The sequence below is a fragment of the Callospermophilus lateralis genome, chromosome 1, assembly GCF_048772815.1.
Source record: "Callospermophilus lateralis isolate mCalLat2 chromosome 1, mCalLat2.hap1, whole genome shotgun sequence".
Classification (NCBI taxonomy): domain Eukaryota; kingdom Metazoa; phylum Chordata; class Mammalia; order Rodentia; family Sciuridae; genus Callospermophilus; species Callospermophilus lateralis.
In genome coordinates, this window is record NC_135305.1 from 121,387,030 (window position 1) to 121,403,220 (window position 16,191).

The 16,191-nt window shown below is 36.1% G+C and overlaps 1 protein-coding gene across 3 annotated transcripts in view; it reads right to left on the reverse strand.

Moving 5' to 3' along the window:
- Positions 1 to 16,191, reverse strand: part of Morc2 (MORC family CW-type zinc finger 2) — a 39,005-nt gene that overhangs the window by 20,414 nt on the left and 2,400 nt on the right. For all 3 annotated transcript variants that reach the window (XM_076837885.2, XM_076837876.2, XM_076837867.2), the window contains exons 2-5: positions 10,246 to 10,299; positions 7,945 to 7,979; positions 2,724 to 2,792; positions 2,130 to 2,220 (exon numbers count right to left, since the gene is read on the reverse strand). In XM_076837885.2, coding sequence (XP_076694000.1) covers positions 2,130 to 2,220; positions 2,724 to 2,792; positions 7,945 to 7,979; positions 10,246 to 10,299 — 249 coding nt within the window. The remainder of the gene's footprint in view (positions 1 to 2,129; positions 2,221 to 2,723; positions 2,793 to 7,944; positions 7,980 to 10,245; positions 10,300 to 16,191) is intronic.

A 16,191-nucleotide genomic window follows, 5' to 3' on the forward strand; every position in this document is an offset into this window, starting at 1 on the left:
AGAACTCAACTACTCAAGAAGCTGAGGAAGGAGGATCACAGGTTTAAAGCCAGCCTGGGCAACTTAGCAAGACCATACATGTCTTTTTTTTAAAAAAATGCAAATATTTTTGTAAAAAGGGCTGGGAGTAAAAAGTTCATTGGTAGAGCACTTGCCTAGCATGAAAATGGCCCTGGGTTCAATCCCTAATACCTAGAAAAGAAAATCCCCATTTTCTAAATCAGAAAACACATTTAGAAAGGTGAAAACTGAACCCAGAGAACTAACAGGACCAGATAGGAGGCATCTGACCCTACAATCCAGGTAGGAAATCAAGATTTCCCACCCATGTAAAAGACCTATGTGGGGTAGTTACAGCACCTGTATCAGAATTCTCTGGGGAAAGTCAAGCATGGTGGCACATGCCTATATTCCCAGCTATTTTGGAGACTGAGTCTAAACAATAATGAGTTTGAGAACAGCTTGGGCAACACAGCAAGACTGCATCTCAAACGGGGTGGGGGCGGGGGGAGGTGCCGCAGCACATGCCTATAATCCCAGTAGCTCTTGAGGCTGAAATAGGAGCATCTCAGGTTCAAAGCCAGCCTCATCAACAGGGCAAGGTGCTAAGCAACTCAGTTAGACCCTGTCCCTAAATAAAATACAAAACAGAGCTGGGGATGTGTGGCTCAGTGGTTAAGTGCCCAGGGTTTAATCCCTGGAATCAAAAAAAAAAAAGAAGAAGAAGAAGAATCCTCTGGGGAAGATTCCTAGTGATTCATCATCATCACAGGTGATTCATTTCATCTGCAAAACACACACACACACACACACACACACACACACACGCAAGATCCCTAGGTCTTACCCAGAAATCCATTATAGAATGATCCCAAGAAAAATAAAATAAGAAACCAAAACCAGGCTAGGGATTCTCACAGCAATGATGAATAATCCTTAACCTATTTGGCATGCCTTATAATTGCAACTTAAAAAGAGGAAACCAAAGCTCACAGAGGTAATGAAGTTTAAACCTTAAGTTTGTCTGACTGAAATGGAATGGACAGCAGCTCCAGTTTTTGCAGTCAGAAAGACCTGGTTCATAGCCCTGCTCTGTATGTAGACAAGTCATTTCACTCCTATAAACCTGTTTTTACAGCTGAAAAAAACAGCAGCTACAGATCATAGGACTACAGTGGGAAATAAATGAGATCAACCATTTTTTAGCACAGTGCCTTGCAAATGGTAAGAGCTTATCATCATCACATCTGGTTTCTGCCCTGAGAGAGAAATCACAAAGTCTAGGAAGAGACCCCTAAAAATCTCTTTGTAAGTACTTTCTCTCTTCTCCATACCTAAAGCACACTGCATGTGAGGCCCAACCAAGGCTACTGGCAGATTAAACCATCATCCTCTCAAATAAAATGTTTCCACAGCAAAACTTGAAATGTGACTCATAATTCCATTTGCACAAACTCCAATTCCATTAAATCTTATTTCATCCAAAGGTATGTGCAGCTGGAAGTGAGCATTTCAGAAATAGAAACCTTTCTCTTGGGGCTTCACTCAAAAACCAGAACAACACATTCCAAACACTAAACAAGTGGAAACCAAAGGCAGAGAAAGAAGTCCCAAGGGAATTGAAGATAGTAGGTAGATTCCTGCTATAGGCCCTTACAGGACATGTGCACTGAAAAGCATCCTCCAGGTGTGAGGGCATGTGTGTATGTGTGTGTATGTGTGTGTACGCGGGTGTATGTGTGTGTGTATGTGTCTCAATTCCCATGCCTGACACAAAACATAACATGCACCAGGGGCTCAGTTAAACAGCTACATCTTAAGCAACCCCATTTCCGACATATCTTGGTGCCACAAGAGAACCACCCACATCCTCAACCAAAGGATAAAAATAAGAATTTCCAAAGGAGAGGTACAGTTAAAATACAGTGTCAAGAGAAACCCATAGCCTCTCCCACCCCAACTTGTTTGGATGTGCATACTTTTCAAACTGTGAAGCAAAGTCACAAACCACTGTTCCTGATTCTCCTACTGTTCCAGAGTTAGAGGTATAGAAGGACAAGAGGAAGGACAGCATGACAGCATCATTTGATTTTGTGTTGAGCCCTGTGATAGGCTTCTAGTATACCTACGATTTTAACCCATTCCCGTACTGCCCAATCTGGGTAGACTCAGGTGTTCGTTTGGCCGACTTGCCAAACTGGATTACACTGGCAGCATCACCTGAAGCAGCAAACACAAGAGAAAGTTAACACTTAGCATTTCTCTCCCAAGACCTTCAAAGTGAAATGTCTGAGACTTGTTAAGTTCAAGCATGGTTGTGTGTCTGCTAAAAAACTCCAAGGAAATTTGCAACCATGAGGCAAACTAAGGTAACCTTTGCCTGCCTGTCAGTACCAACACTGTGACCTGTTCTCTGTTAGCTGAAATGGTAAACAGACTGGGAGAGGCCTTGGTAGTTCTGGTTCCAGGATGTTGTGCAAGTTGATAAATACAGTATCAAGATACAAGTAACCTGACTGACTTCAGGCTGCCATTTAGATCCCATCTCCCATGTCAGGCCAAGACCTGACAAATACATAGAGGAATTAAGTCAGAGACTTCTTACTCCTCAGGTGGATTTGTTAGTTACAATAGTGAGGCCACAGAAAAACAAGTTTACTTAATCAGTGTTTTGTAAAAATGGTTATATCCTCCTCCAAAGAAACAATCATCTCATCACTTACTTGGATCCATTCCTGCTCCATCATCCAAAAAGCAAAGCATAAATCCTCCACGAAGGTCCTCTCGTCTTTCTGTAAAAGAAGTAGCTGCCTTTACTAGGCTGTTATCGACTAGAGGGTGGTAATGTGGGCATGAATGGAAGGTAGATCAGTGTGAAGTTTGCTCAGGCCAAACCTACCTTCTACTTCTAATAGCCCTAGCTAGTGCAAATTAAACTTCAGGTCCCCAGAGGGTGTGAATTACCACCAAAGGTTCTCCAGTGTGTTCTCCTTCATAACAAAAATTGAGAGAATCTATAACAAGCATAGGGACTACTGGTCCACAATAAAGACCATTGAATTTGCATATATTTCACTCAAACCTCAGTCATCTTCTGCCTCTTTCTACTTAGATTAGTCTCACAACTTTCCCATGCTATGGACCCTAGACATGTAAGTACTCTACTACACATTGTACCTCATCAACTCTGCTCCAACTCACCAGCGTACCTTCCTTTGTGAATTAAGTCTGGGATATTCTTCAGACTAAGTAATGAAGCCAGACATAATATAGATACAGTAATAACATAGAATACAGTCATCTAAAAGATGAATTATTGTCTATATATGACCATCCCCGGGCTAACTACAGTTTCTGAGCTATCTGTATTCACTGTTACATCCCCTGCTAACTATGGATCCTTGAAAGGGTATGATGACACAAGGTGCAGCAAGAAATGCTTGGTTCCCAGCTAGACCTGCCTGATTGGAAGGAAGAACAGTCCTTCAATAAGATACACAGCAGCTATGGCAAGGCTTCCTGGCCAACAGAAAGGGAATACAACAAGACTACTGCTACAGTTTCAGTGGTTAGAAGAATCTCTTCTTTAAGCAGCTGCCCTGTACAGTAGCAAGTGGTAACCCAAAGTTGTCTGGGTCCAGCATGTCAGACAATGAAGAAGAGATTCTCAAATAGGGACAGGGGATATACTAGATTCCTAGGTGCCTTCTGACTCAACAATGGTGCAATGGAGGTGCAATGGAGCAACTAGTTTTAGAATTGGGGAAGTGCATGAAAGAGGGAAGGATTTAAAACAGAGACAGAGGCAGAGGACTCACACAAGCCACAAAAAGAAACACTAAGGCCAACCTCCCTAGTATAGATGTTGTTCACAGCCCACTGCTTGGCAAAGAAATAAAAGTAGCACTTCTACTAAAAGGAAGAGGACAAGCCCAACACTGCTTTGGAGCCTGGCCCCTAACAGAGGGTTTTTTAAAATCTTACCCAAGCTGCAGTTCACCAACTTTGTACAACTATCTATACTGATAAATCTCAGTTTAAAATGCTCTTTTTCCTCCCCTCAGGCTAAAATTCAGGTGAGTCATGACTGCTCACTATTAAAAAGACCAGTTAATGCAATTTAAAATACTATTTCAGAAGGGCTATAAACCAGAGAGATTTTCAAGTATTTTTCAATGTTCAGGAAGCTAAACATTCATTACAAGTGCCTCTTGAAGGTTCAAGGGTGAGGGTCTTCCTGCACATACTATTGGTAGATTAAAAAAAAAAAAAAAAAAAAAAAATCTCTCCCCATAGCAATGCTCCTTATCAGAATCTGGGGAATCCAAATGAGATGTGAAAAGCAGGAAACAAGAAAAATGCAAAAGTCCAAAGTTTCCATCTGAAAGAACCAAAGTATCATACAGAGACTCAAATTGGGCCAGGTACAGAGCATGGTAGAAACAGTATTCTAACTCTAGCCTAGAGACATTTTACTGTGCTATTATGCCTGGGTCTGTGACAGAGACAAGAACAGAGAACAGAGCAGGTGTGATCACTGTCTTCAAGGACCTTATAGTCTAAAATAGTCTAATCTTTGCTACTTTCTGCAGTGGATGACAGAGGAAGTGAAGAACAGAATTTAAGGGCTCGGCTATAGTTCAGTGGCAGACCGCTTGCCTAGCACATTAGGTGCTGGATTCAATCCTTAGCACCACATAAAAAATGAATTAAATAAAGGCATGCTGTCCATCTACAACTATTAAAAGGAAAAAAAAAAAGAAAAAGAAAAGGATTTAAAGCTGAAGGAGGCTGGGGGAAAAAACAGAGAAAGCAAAAGACAGTATGCATAACAATCACTTGAGCTTGTGAAAGTACAGAATCTGGGCTCTGCTGAAGTCTAATAGCATAGGTCTCAGGATGAACTCAGAATTTCATTTCTCCCAAGTAATACTGAAACTTCATGGGTGGATCACCCTTTAGAAACATTGATCTAGACTAAGCCAAGAGAATTAAAAGAAGGTGTCCCCGCTCAAAACTATCTTCCCAGACATTCCACCATAGAGAGTCATCCCTAATATCTGATATTTACTTTATTCAGATATTAGGTATCAACTGAAGATATCAGGTGTCAACTGAGTGATACCGAAGGCTCCAAGGAAAGGACTGGGATGAAGAAAAGGGAATTCTGGATGGAGAAGAGTCTAAAGAGAATGGGTTGAGTGCTCCCCCTCCCATCATACATCTTGGAAGCAACAGAAAAAAGCAAAGACGAAACTGCTTTTATTTTATTTATTTTATTTATTTTATTTTATTTTATTTTTTTTTTTTTGCAGCTGTGCCTCAGATTCTGTTAGTGCTATTTAAATCTGTTAGAACCAGTTCAGAAAGCTGCACTTCTAAACTTCCTCCAACATGGCCAAGTCTGGCTTGAAAAACAAAGTCAGTGAAGAGAAGACAAACAAAATGAAGCCATAAGTCAAAAGCCAGAAGTGATAAAGTAAAGGCATCCTTTATTTATGTAAGAGTATGCAGTGCTCTGCTGAAAATATGCTATCCAAACTCTTCATTATATTCTGCAATCTCAATTTCTGTTTCATTTACTCTATTTTCCATTTATTGTCCTGGCATCACAAAAGAGATTTTTCTTAAGAGATGGGAGCACTACCCCAGAAAATTTAGAAATGGTCAGTAAAAACCCAGAGACTACTTCTGACAGACACATTATTATGATCTCAGTCCAACTAATAAGAACACTTATTAAATGGGTAAATGAACAAACACCTCTGTACTTCAAAAGGCTGGCTTCTTTTTTTCCCTTGTTAGGTTTAAAGGCAGTATTTAAGGTGTAGTTTTATGGTGACTTCAAATTACATCTGATGTCTGGGGAAATTTTCAAGATCAATAAATCCAATTTCAGAATAAGAGACAAGAAAATACTTTTACCCATGTATTAACAATAAAAACTTCAAAGTACTAAGATTAGTACTGATTCCATTGCTTTGATTCCTCTTGTTGAATGTGTTAATAAGACCCTAAGGTATAAAAGAGTAAGTACAGGGCTGGGGATGTGGCTCAAGCGGTAGCGCGTGCGGCCCGGGTTCGATTCTCAGCACCACATACAGAGATGCTGTGTCCGCCAATGACTAAAAAATAAAATTAAAAAAATCTCTCTCTCTGTCTCTCTCTCTTCAAAAAAAAAAAAAAAAAAAAAGAATAAGTATAAAAGTCAAGGCTCTCAATTTTAAGATACATGGAGTAAAATCTTTTTCTGAAATGCTGTGGTGCTTGATGCTTCTATTATACCACTTAATCCTTAACTATCTTGACGGTTCCCTCAAGATCTAGTTATCTTTCTCTAAATCATCTGTACTGTGCTGTCTCTCCAATTAGAGACTAAGTTTTTAGAGCAAAAACCTTACCTCCTCCTCTCTGGTCTTTTCCCAAATAACAACTGGAGTAGCACTAAGCACAGAATAAATGTACAATGGATTTTTTTTCATTTAAATTGAAATGCAACTGTTCTGCATTCTAAGTGTCAAGAATTAAATTTCCGGGCTGGGGATGTGGCTCAAGCGGTAGCGCGCTCGCCTGGCATGCGTGCGGCCCGGGTTCGATCCTCAGCACCACATACAGACAAAGATGTTGTGTCCGCCAAATACTAAAAAAAATAAATATTAAAATTCTCTCTCCTCTCTCTCACTCTTTCTTTAAAAAAAAAAAAAAAAAAAAAAGAATTAAATTTCCTTGCTTGGAGTAGAGACCCAATCTCTGCTTTATCATCTTTACAATGTTTAAAACAGCTACTATCTCTTTCAGAGGTAACTGTTACCACTCCTGAATGCACAATTTGGATGTGGCTTGGAAAGGTCCAAGGATTTAGTAACCATCTTTTAACATTTTCTATTGTATCCCCTTTTTCTTCTAAAAATAAAAGGAGACTACTTCAAATACTTTGATGGAGTTTTTTCAGCAGGGCACTTTCAGAATTTAAGTAGTATAGATGACATGTAGGTATTCTAATATTTTCTTTGGTCCAAAGTATATTAGCCATGAGAAATCATCATATTCTATCTAGCGAGTCTTCATAATTGCATGACATTGGAGATTCTGAGAATTACTTAGTTGTATGCTTGTTCCCACTTATCAAGTGGGTTCATAAAAAAGGGGTTATTTGATAACTGTGTACTCTCACATAAAGAAACTTTTCAGAAGCAAAACAATGTTACTTCAAATAAAATCTCAAAGCTTCCAGAAGACTTCATAAAATAGGAGGAAAACATCACACTAATCAAATTGGATTTAAAAGCTGTCTCTAATTTTTTTCTAAATTTTTAGAATTCAAATGACCAAAAAAGGTGCTGGTTTAAATTCCGAGCAGGAAGAAAGCAAACTATTAAAGAAAACTAAAAGGCCATGATAACGACTAAAAATTCTTCCACTGTTACAACCACACTCAGAAAAACAGAATCAAGTAAGCAAAACAATACAGGCTGCCATAGCTTCAAATCCCAAACCAAGCAGTCCTAATTCCTGACACCTCTGCCTGAGAACATTTTTGCAAACCCAGTGCCAAACCCAGTTACCAGCTGTTTTCTTCAATACCAAAAACTATCCAGATTGGAACTGGTGCCTACCACAGGTAGTAAAGGTAAAACTCCAACAGGATTGATCTCTCCTTCCTAACAAGACAACCAGTACTTGGTCATTTTATTCCCCACTACAATTTTCCATCATCCACACAAATCCATGTATACAGATTTGGACACAGTGTTCTTTTCAATTTTCTTGGTTCTTATAACAAGCCTGACCAGGGCTGCACCTTTTCTACCTATGACCTAAAGTAACTGGGCCATCTCCGCAGGCTCCAAAAACCAGTATTTCTCACTCATTTCTTCTTAGGCACAGTAATAAGTAATTAAAAAGAAACTAGGCATTAGAAGAAAGGTCTAAAGTCTGACTTACCTGCATAAATATCAATTCTAGTGGCATCAGCATCTCTGCGAAATAAAAAGGGAAAAAAGAGAAAAGGAAAAAAAAAGATCCAAATGAGAATATAAAATATCAATCGGCAAAAAAAAATTCCACATACAGTTAAAGCTTTACTTTCACATTTGGCAACAAAATTTTCCTTATGCATCTGTGAAACACTTCGGGATCTTCAAATTAAAATGTATCCAAAGCCTGGATACATTTTTTAAATAGTGATTTCTTGGTGAAAATATCTAAAGAATCATTAAGAACATTTCCCTTTACAAATTAAGAAATGACTCAAATGTGTTTTTCACTTACATGACTATAATCATAAAAAAGACATTCTAAGAATATCTTGTTTTTCCTTCTTATTGAATTTTTTAAAAATAAAAACTACATAAGCAAAATAAGTAAAACTCAGAAGGTTAAGTGTTGTATGTTTTGTCTCATATGTGGAAACTAGAGAAAAAAAGGAAAAGAAAGGCTAGGGAAAGGATCCATTAAAACCAAAGGGAGACTGACAGAGGAAATGGAAAGGAGAGGAAATGATGCTAGGAAGTGACACTGTTCAAACTACATTGTTATATTGTGTACATGTATGAATATGTAATATCAAATCCTATCATTATATTCAAATATTATGTATTAATAAAAAATGGGAATGAAAAAAAAAAGGAAAACTATAATCTCAAGACCAGTGAAAATTTGTATGCATACACAAAATGTTATATACACTGCAGTCAGAAAACCAATCCTGAGTTCATAATTTTATCCTCCCTGACTTGAAAGGAAGTTGGGACATCTTGACTCCAACTCATACAAATTCAGTCATTAATGAAGGCTCCTAAAAAGACTTGGAAATAATTTAGTCCAATCTGCCAACCACAAGCAAGGAAACCGAGACACAGTTCACTGGTTTTAAATGCACAAAATCCACACAGCACTGGGGCAGTAGCTCAGTGAAAGTGCACGCTTGGCATGAGTTCAAATCCACACAGCTCTCATATATCCATTCTCAATAATATATAAAAAAAAATTTAAATTTGAGATTGGCAAAATGTGTGCCTGAACGGGTAAATATTACCACGAATTTCTATTTTATCATATGGTACACAAAAAAGCTGCCTGCCTCAGCACACCATGGTCTTGCTAAGTTAACAAGCTGGAAATTAAAACAAATTCCATTAAGAAACATTGAGTCAATCAGAATTAAAATAAAGTGGAAGTTTTCTGATAGAATACAGTGTTATCTAGCACAACTCCATAAACAACCCAGTTAATAGCAACAAGTAATACTAGTACAGGTTAACTGTACACACACTGGAAACTATGAGCAAGTTCACTAACTGGAGATACATTTAGAACTATTTCTGTGAACAACTCTTACTCTTCTTTTCCTTCATTACTCACCAACACTGGTCAATAAATAATGCATTTGAATTTTCCATTTGCATTCAAGAATAGGGCTACTTGATACTATAAAATTTTGTTTTGTCATAAAATATTGTTATTTTTCATAACAATTATAAAATTATTGATTTGGACTAGGATCTCTGTCTATGAATAAACCCAAACTTAGAGTTAATAAACCCAAACTCAGTCTTAGAGTTAGGATTCCATCACTCAAGAACTCAGCAAAAAACAGTGTTGAAGAGTGTTTCCTTCCAAGAACACTTCTAAGAATGGAAGACATTTTGATAAATAGGAGTCCCCTTATAATAAAACATACATCTGGAAAAAACACAAAACTCTTGCACAGTTTTAAAGATATTAAGTGGCAGAGTGAATTAAAATCACAGCTTATCTGAACAATGAATTTTGACTCCTAAATTTTTATCTTAATTCCCTGCTTTTCACAATTATCTTGCTCTAATACACAAGGAACAGTGGTCTGGGAGGCAATAAGTTCACTATTTTTAGGTTAGAACACAAAGAGCAATGAATGAATTTAATCAAGAAACAAGGTGAAAGCGTCAATTAGTGTGCTGTTAAAAGTACTTTTAAAAAATTTTTTTAATTTTTTTAAGTTGTAGTTGGACACAGTACCTTTATTTTTATTTATTTATTTTTATGTGGTGCTGAGAATTGAACCCAGTGCCTCACATGTGCTAGGCAAGCACTCCATCACTGAGCTACAATCCCAGACCTTAAAAGTACTTTTTTTTAGAACTCATCTTAGGAGATGTAACTGTTAACAGAAATGTTTTCCTCCAAAGTCTCCAGAGAGCAAAAGCCACAGTATCCCCAAAAGTTTCCACTCCAAGGGGACTCATATGTTAGAAGACTACATACCTTGCATTATCAACCAGTTCAGCAAGAGCACCAAACAAGAATTCATGAGTGGTTCTGAAAAGATAAATAGTCAATACAAGAATTATAAGTTGAACTGACTCCTGATAAGTCAAGATTATAAAATATTTAATTTTTTAAGGAAAAAAATCTAAAATTTCCATTTGCTTTATTGATTTACACAACTGAAATGTAACTTCTCCACAACTCAAGCCTTTCTAGAGCTAATTCCACTTAATGTATTATTCAGTCCCACCTACTAAGAAATATTTATTTGTCCTATTTTGAATTGAGCATTAAAAGGTTCCTATAAGTAATAACTGCTAAAAGTAGTAATATTCTACCTAGAAAAATGTCTGTTTTTTCCATTGCCTTAACCTCCTATTAGTTTTTGCATATCTCACAGGAAAATTTAGGCATACCATTTATGCAGAGATCCTTTACTGAGTTCTGAATTAACTTGGTAGTTGCATATTTACCCAACCCAAACTTTCAGCATCCTCCTAAAGGAAACAACCACTAGCTCCCTCCTTGAAGGGGTTAACTCTACCAGAGTCCCTAGGAGACCACACCAAGTTCTTGTCCAACTAGAAGCAATTGTTCAAGAGGGTCTTGAATTTCTTTCTTTAAAGTGGACAAAGTTGTATTTTTAGCCAAAATTTGAGAAAGTCAGGATCAATGTCATTCTCTCTCTTTCAAAAAGAATATTTTTGCTTATAAATTGCATAAAAGCGATAAGTTTCCTTTTTTTTTTTTTTACTGGTAGATGACACAAAAGTATTGATAAAGTAAACTGCTAACAAGTTATTCATTGAGCATGCTTAATTTACACGTTAAATTGTGCCATTTACCATAATAGTTCTAAATAGATATGAAAGTAGTGTATATCCACATAGAACCATCTGGAAAAACCACATGATTTTTAAAGAAAGTACAAAATCAACCCAAAAAATTCATTACCATCATCAGTTGTTAACAAATACCCCAAAATACCCAAATTATTCCTGCAGGCTTCTTCTTTTTCAGCCAAATTTTCAGAGTGAAAATTTCTAAAAATTTAGAATCAAAATTAGATAACCAGCATCATTTAAAATCTCTAGTCACTTACCATATTGTTTCAAACAAACTGTAAAACATTAATGTATAAGACAAACATTCATAACTGAACTGTACAGAAACACTGGGTCTTCCTCAAGTAACTCATTTTTACAAATGTGAATTCTGAATTAAATAAAACTACTGGCTTCTGGAATTTAAGAACTACTTTACCCCATGAGATCAGTGAGTATCTCTGTTGCTAATCCAAAGGATGGACCAATAATACATCATAATAAGATGTAGAAATTTTATCACCAATTCACCTAAGAAAATAGAGCTCAACTTCTTCTGGCTAAAATCCACCTCTTATTTTACATGAAAGAACCAAGTTTCTAAAAGAAAACTTACCTAAGTCATATCTTTAATTATTAAAAATATTTTAATCTTTAAGAGTACCACTTTAAATTCTTCAAATTATGAATTAGATAAACAAAAAAATCATTCTGTATACTCTACAAAAGAAATAGGGAGAAAAGTGCTGGAAAATTAAGGTAATGCAAATTAAAAGTGAATTTAAACCAGGCACAGTGGTATATAACTATAATCCCAGCTATTCAGGGGGCTGAGGCAGGAGGATCAAAAGTTCAAGGCTAGCCTGGGCAAAATTAGTAAGAACCTGTTTCAAAATAAAATAAAAAAGGCTAGAGATTTAACTTGATGATAGAGTACTTGCCTACTTTCCCTATCAAGTAAATTAGTTTTTTTATACTATTAATTTTTTCAACTTTAAAGATTGCTATACAAAAACATAAAATAACCAATTCTATTGCAATATTTCTCATTCCAACATGAATGTGTACTTTAACATAAGTCAGGGAATCTCAGAAATACAGTTGCAGGGTAGTTGGGGGGGACTGGAAAAACAACTATATAAGACAACAATTTGTACCAGAATGCACTAAACTCTGGGAGGGAAAAAAAAAAAGAATGCTGAATAGAAATTATCGGAAAAACTAATAGACAAACCAAAAATAAAAATAGCAACTATATTTCAGCAATATATATTTCTGATTGTTTCACATGGAATTGAGACATTTAGACTCTAATAAGCAGATCTTAAAAGGGCAAACACAAAGCATCTCTATCTAAATTTTCACTGTACAAAGTTAGAAACATGCCTTGTACATTTAGAACCTAATAAAAAAATTCCAAACAGTCTTCGTTGTTCTACATAGCATCAATGCCATTCTATAAACAAATATTTCAGATAAGTTAACATTTTTAAAAACATAGTTAAGGGATATTTTTGTGATAGCAATACACATCACAAAACAAGCCTTTTGTGATAACTCATGGTAACATCAAAGACAATGCTCAGAATCGTCTCTAGAACTCCAAATGATTAATAGTGGATCTTCCAGATGTTACACTCAGAATTATATTTCTTAAAATCATAGAAATAAAAAACATACCAACAAGTTCCCTCTTTCCCAAATAATATTTCAAAGGTATACTCATTGCTAGCTAGCACTGATGCAGAATGGATAAGTAGCAAAAGAAAATATTTTCTTCACAAAGCTAAAGATCCTTTGGCATGTAAAGCAAAAAAGAGCAACCATTTGGAAAAAGACATTTTAAAAATAAATTCTTCTGTTTTTAACTGATCGTGGCTTTTATACCGTTCATGCCACAATAAAAAGTTTTCTAGCACAGCATTTCCACCAACAAATTCACATGTATGTAAGCTTATTATGTAAGGAAAATAGTCTTCTTGTTTATGATGTCTAAATTTAAAGCATAGATTACCCACAAGTGCAACACTCAGGGGGTAGTTACTGCTGAGTTCTTGGACATATTGACAATATTTAATTGCAGAAAATAAAGCTGAGAATTTTGGAGCAACCATTTTACACTCAAATGGCTTTAATATATTTAGAGAGTAAACCTATGTTTCAACTGGCTCTAAGTCATAAGAAATTGAAGTCTCTGAAGGTTCCCCTATATTCACTTCACATATAGATAAAACAACCCAGAAAAATCATAACCAAAGAAGTTATTAAATGTACCAACAAGAATAGACACAAAAAGTAACCATTTTACACTTAAGCATCTAATTCTATTAGACCACTTAGAAGTATGGCAAACCAAGTGACTTAAGATATACATCTCATGTTAAAGGGATGTCACTATCGATATATCAGAAATAGCAGTCACAAAACTCACTACTAAAAAAACTCTTAACACGGGCTGGGGTTGTGGCTCAGCAGTAGAGGGCTCGCCTAGCATGCGCGAAGCTCTGGGTTCTATCCCCCGCACCACATAAAAATAAAATAAAGGTACTGTGTCCAACTACAACTAAATAAACAAAATATTTAACAAGAAAAAAAAAAAAACACTAACAGCATAAAACGTCTTTAATGTAAAAATCTTTAAGATATCATATAAAAAATACAAAATATTAAAAGAAACTAGACTTTCAGGCTATCATAAGAATTTCCCAGACCATCTTTTGTCCTTAACGCTGATGCAAACAAAGAATAACTTCTAACAGTTACCATAGGACATAATACAAAAAAAACAATTTGACACATTTACAGTCTCCAACAAATTCTGAAGAATTTACTAAGAATTTATCTGCATTATGACTTAACACCAAACAGCAAGTTGCTGCACTGACCAACTGTTTGTTTACATAAAGCTAATATAAAAAGAATAATCACCACTTAATGTTTACCATATACAATGGATGAGCTAAGAACTTCATAAACTTTAACATACTCTTCATATACACTACCAGATTATCCCCCACTTGTGGATGAAGAACCCAAGGTTCAAGAAGTTGATCTGCTCAGGGACACAGCAAGAAAGAAGTCAAACCTACGGTTAGTTGGCTCCCAAGCCATCTTTTCACTAAACCACAATGATTTTACACCGTTCTAGCCTAGGGTGTAAGCAAAGCACAATTTCTTTCATAATTAACAATATGGCAATATTATAAATGTCAGACATTCTAGAACATTTTAAGATCTTAACAGAGCAAAGGTGGTTCATAAGACCAACCTCTCCTTCTTCAAAGCTGACTTATTGAACCACTTAATACATCAAGAGTAATAAGTCACATGATGTAAAAATTCATATTTTCCAATTTCTTCTAAAAATGAACTTCCAATCAAGCCACCAAGATGAAGATCTCTCTTCAAGTTAGCTACAAACAAAAGGCTTAATGTTGGTGTTCTAGGATCCGTTCATTCTTTTGGTAGGACTAGTGAAAAGTCTAACAAAGTAGACTACCTAGTCCTATCACAGTAGAACAAATTTGAAGGTCAGAGCTGTGATCCAGATAAGAAATTCCAGAGCTTTCAAAACAATTTTCCAAGCTTCTGTTAAAGCAAGTGGGTGGTTCTGCTTCAACATGGGTAAATAAAATTAACAGAAAATTCTCCAACATCACTTTATAAACAACTTAAGTTTGCTCATTTGAATTAGCATAGACCACCTACTGCTTTTTGTGGGTGTTTTTTGGTTTTGTTTTTTTGGGGTGCAGGGGATTGAACCCAGGGGCACTTAATCACTGAGCTACATCCTCAGCCCTGTTTATATTTTTATTGTAGAAACAGGGTCTCACTAAATTGCTTAGGCCTAAATTGCTTAGTCTGGCTTTAAACTCACAATCCTCCTGCTTCAGCCTCCCAGCTGCTAGGATTACAGGCATGTTCGACCATGCCCAGCTTCAGCTATTGTTAATAAACTACAAAACAGAATAAAAAAGAAGGGGGGGGGCGGTTACATATAATCCTCAAATTAGAGACTCAACTGACATACATTAAATTTGAAGACTTTTAAAGTGAGAAGTGAATCTTTGTTTTTTAGACAAAAGGCCCTTGAAAGTAAAACGGATAGAAGCAGCACTGTCTAATGGTTAAAAGCACTAAAGCACTGTAGTCAATCTTTTTGTCTTAAACCCTGGCACCTTTAATCTGCCAATTAGCAATTGTGTAACTATTAGCATGTAATTTAATCTGAGCCTCAGTTTCCTCAAACACAAAACAAAAATAATCCTTATCCTGCAGGTCTACTTTACAGATCAGACAAAGCTTAAAAGTTACTGGCATAAAGGAATTAACTGTTAACTATTACCATTATTATATTGCATAGTCTTTGGTTAAGCTGGAACCCAAACTTCTGAAGTCCAGTTCATGGTCTTCCAAGATTATCATAAAATCTATAATTCCAAACTTGCCCTATCACTCCAAAACTCAAAATTGAGACAGCCATTTATCCAACAATCACCCATGAACATCCTAGTGGCCTTCACCTACTTGTTTTTAATATGACAGGTCAAATAAAAAGGACACTGAAGGTTTTTCCCAAGGCTCTACTGGCACTTTTCATAATGATTTCATCTAACTAGGTTCCAGATTTATCATTTGTAAATGTGAGAATTTGAGTAGATGGCCTCTGTGGTACCTTCTCTAAAATGATATTCAATAAAAAGCTTCCTAAACAAAACCAAACCACACCCTCAGCACTTGGCAAATCACTTCATTATTCAGAAAAAAAAAATTTATTTCCTTGATCAGAAAAATAACAAAAATATTACAGATATTATGGGATCACAAATAATACTGACTTTTCCACAAATGGCTAAAATTCACTGTACTACTTCTATTGGATCACTGAAGTCTACACTCTGAATTCTAAAGGTGGTTCTTAATTGGGAACCATTCATTTAGCTGTTCAAAACCTCCTCTCCAGGTACTAAAATGGTAGAATACTTACCTTCTAACAGGTAATATATGAAAATGCTAAAGTAGTTTTGATCCCACTAGGTAATTTCAGAGAGACTGGGTTTAACCCTAAAATATTCTATACCAAATTGAAGTGATTGTAACTTGTGAACTCAAGAACCAC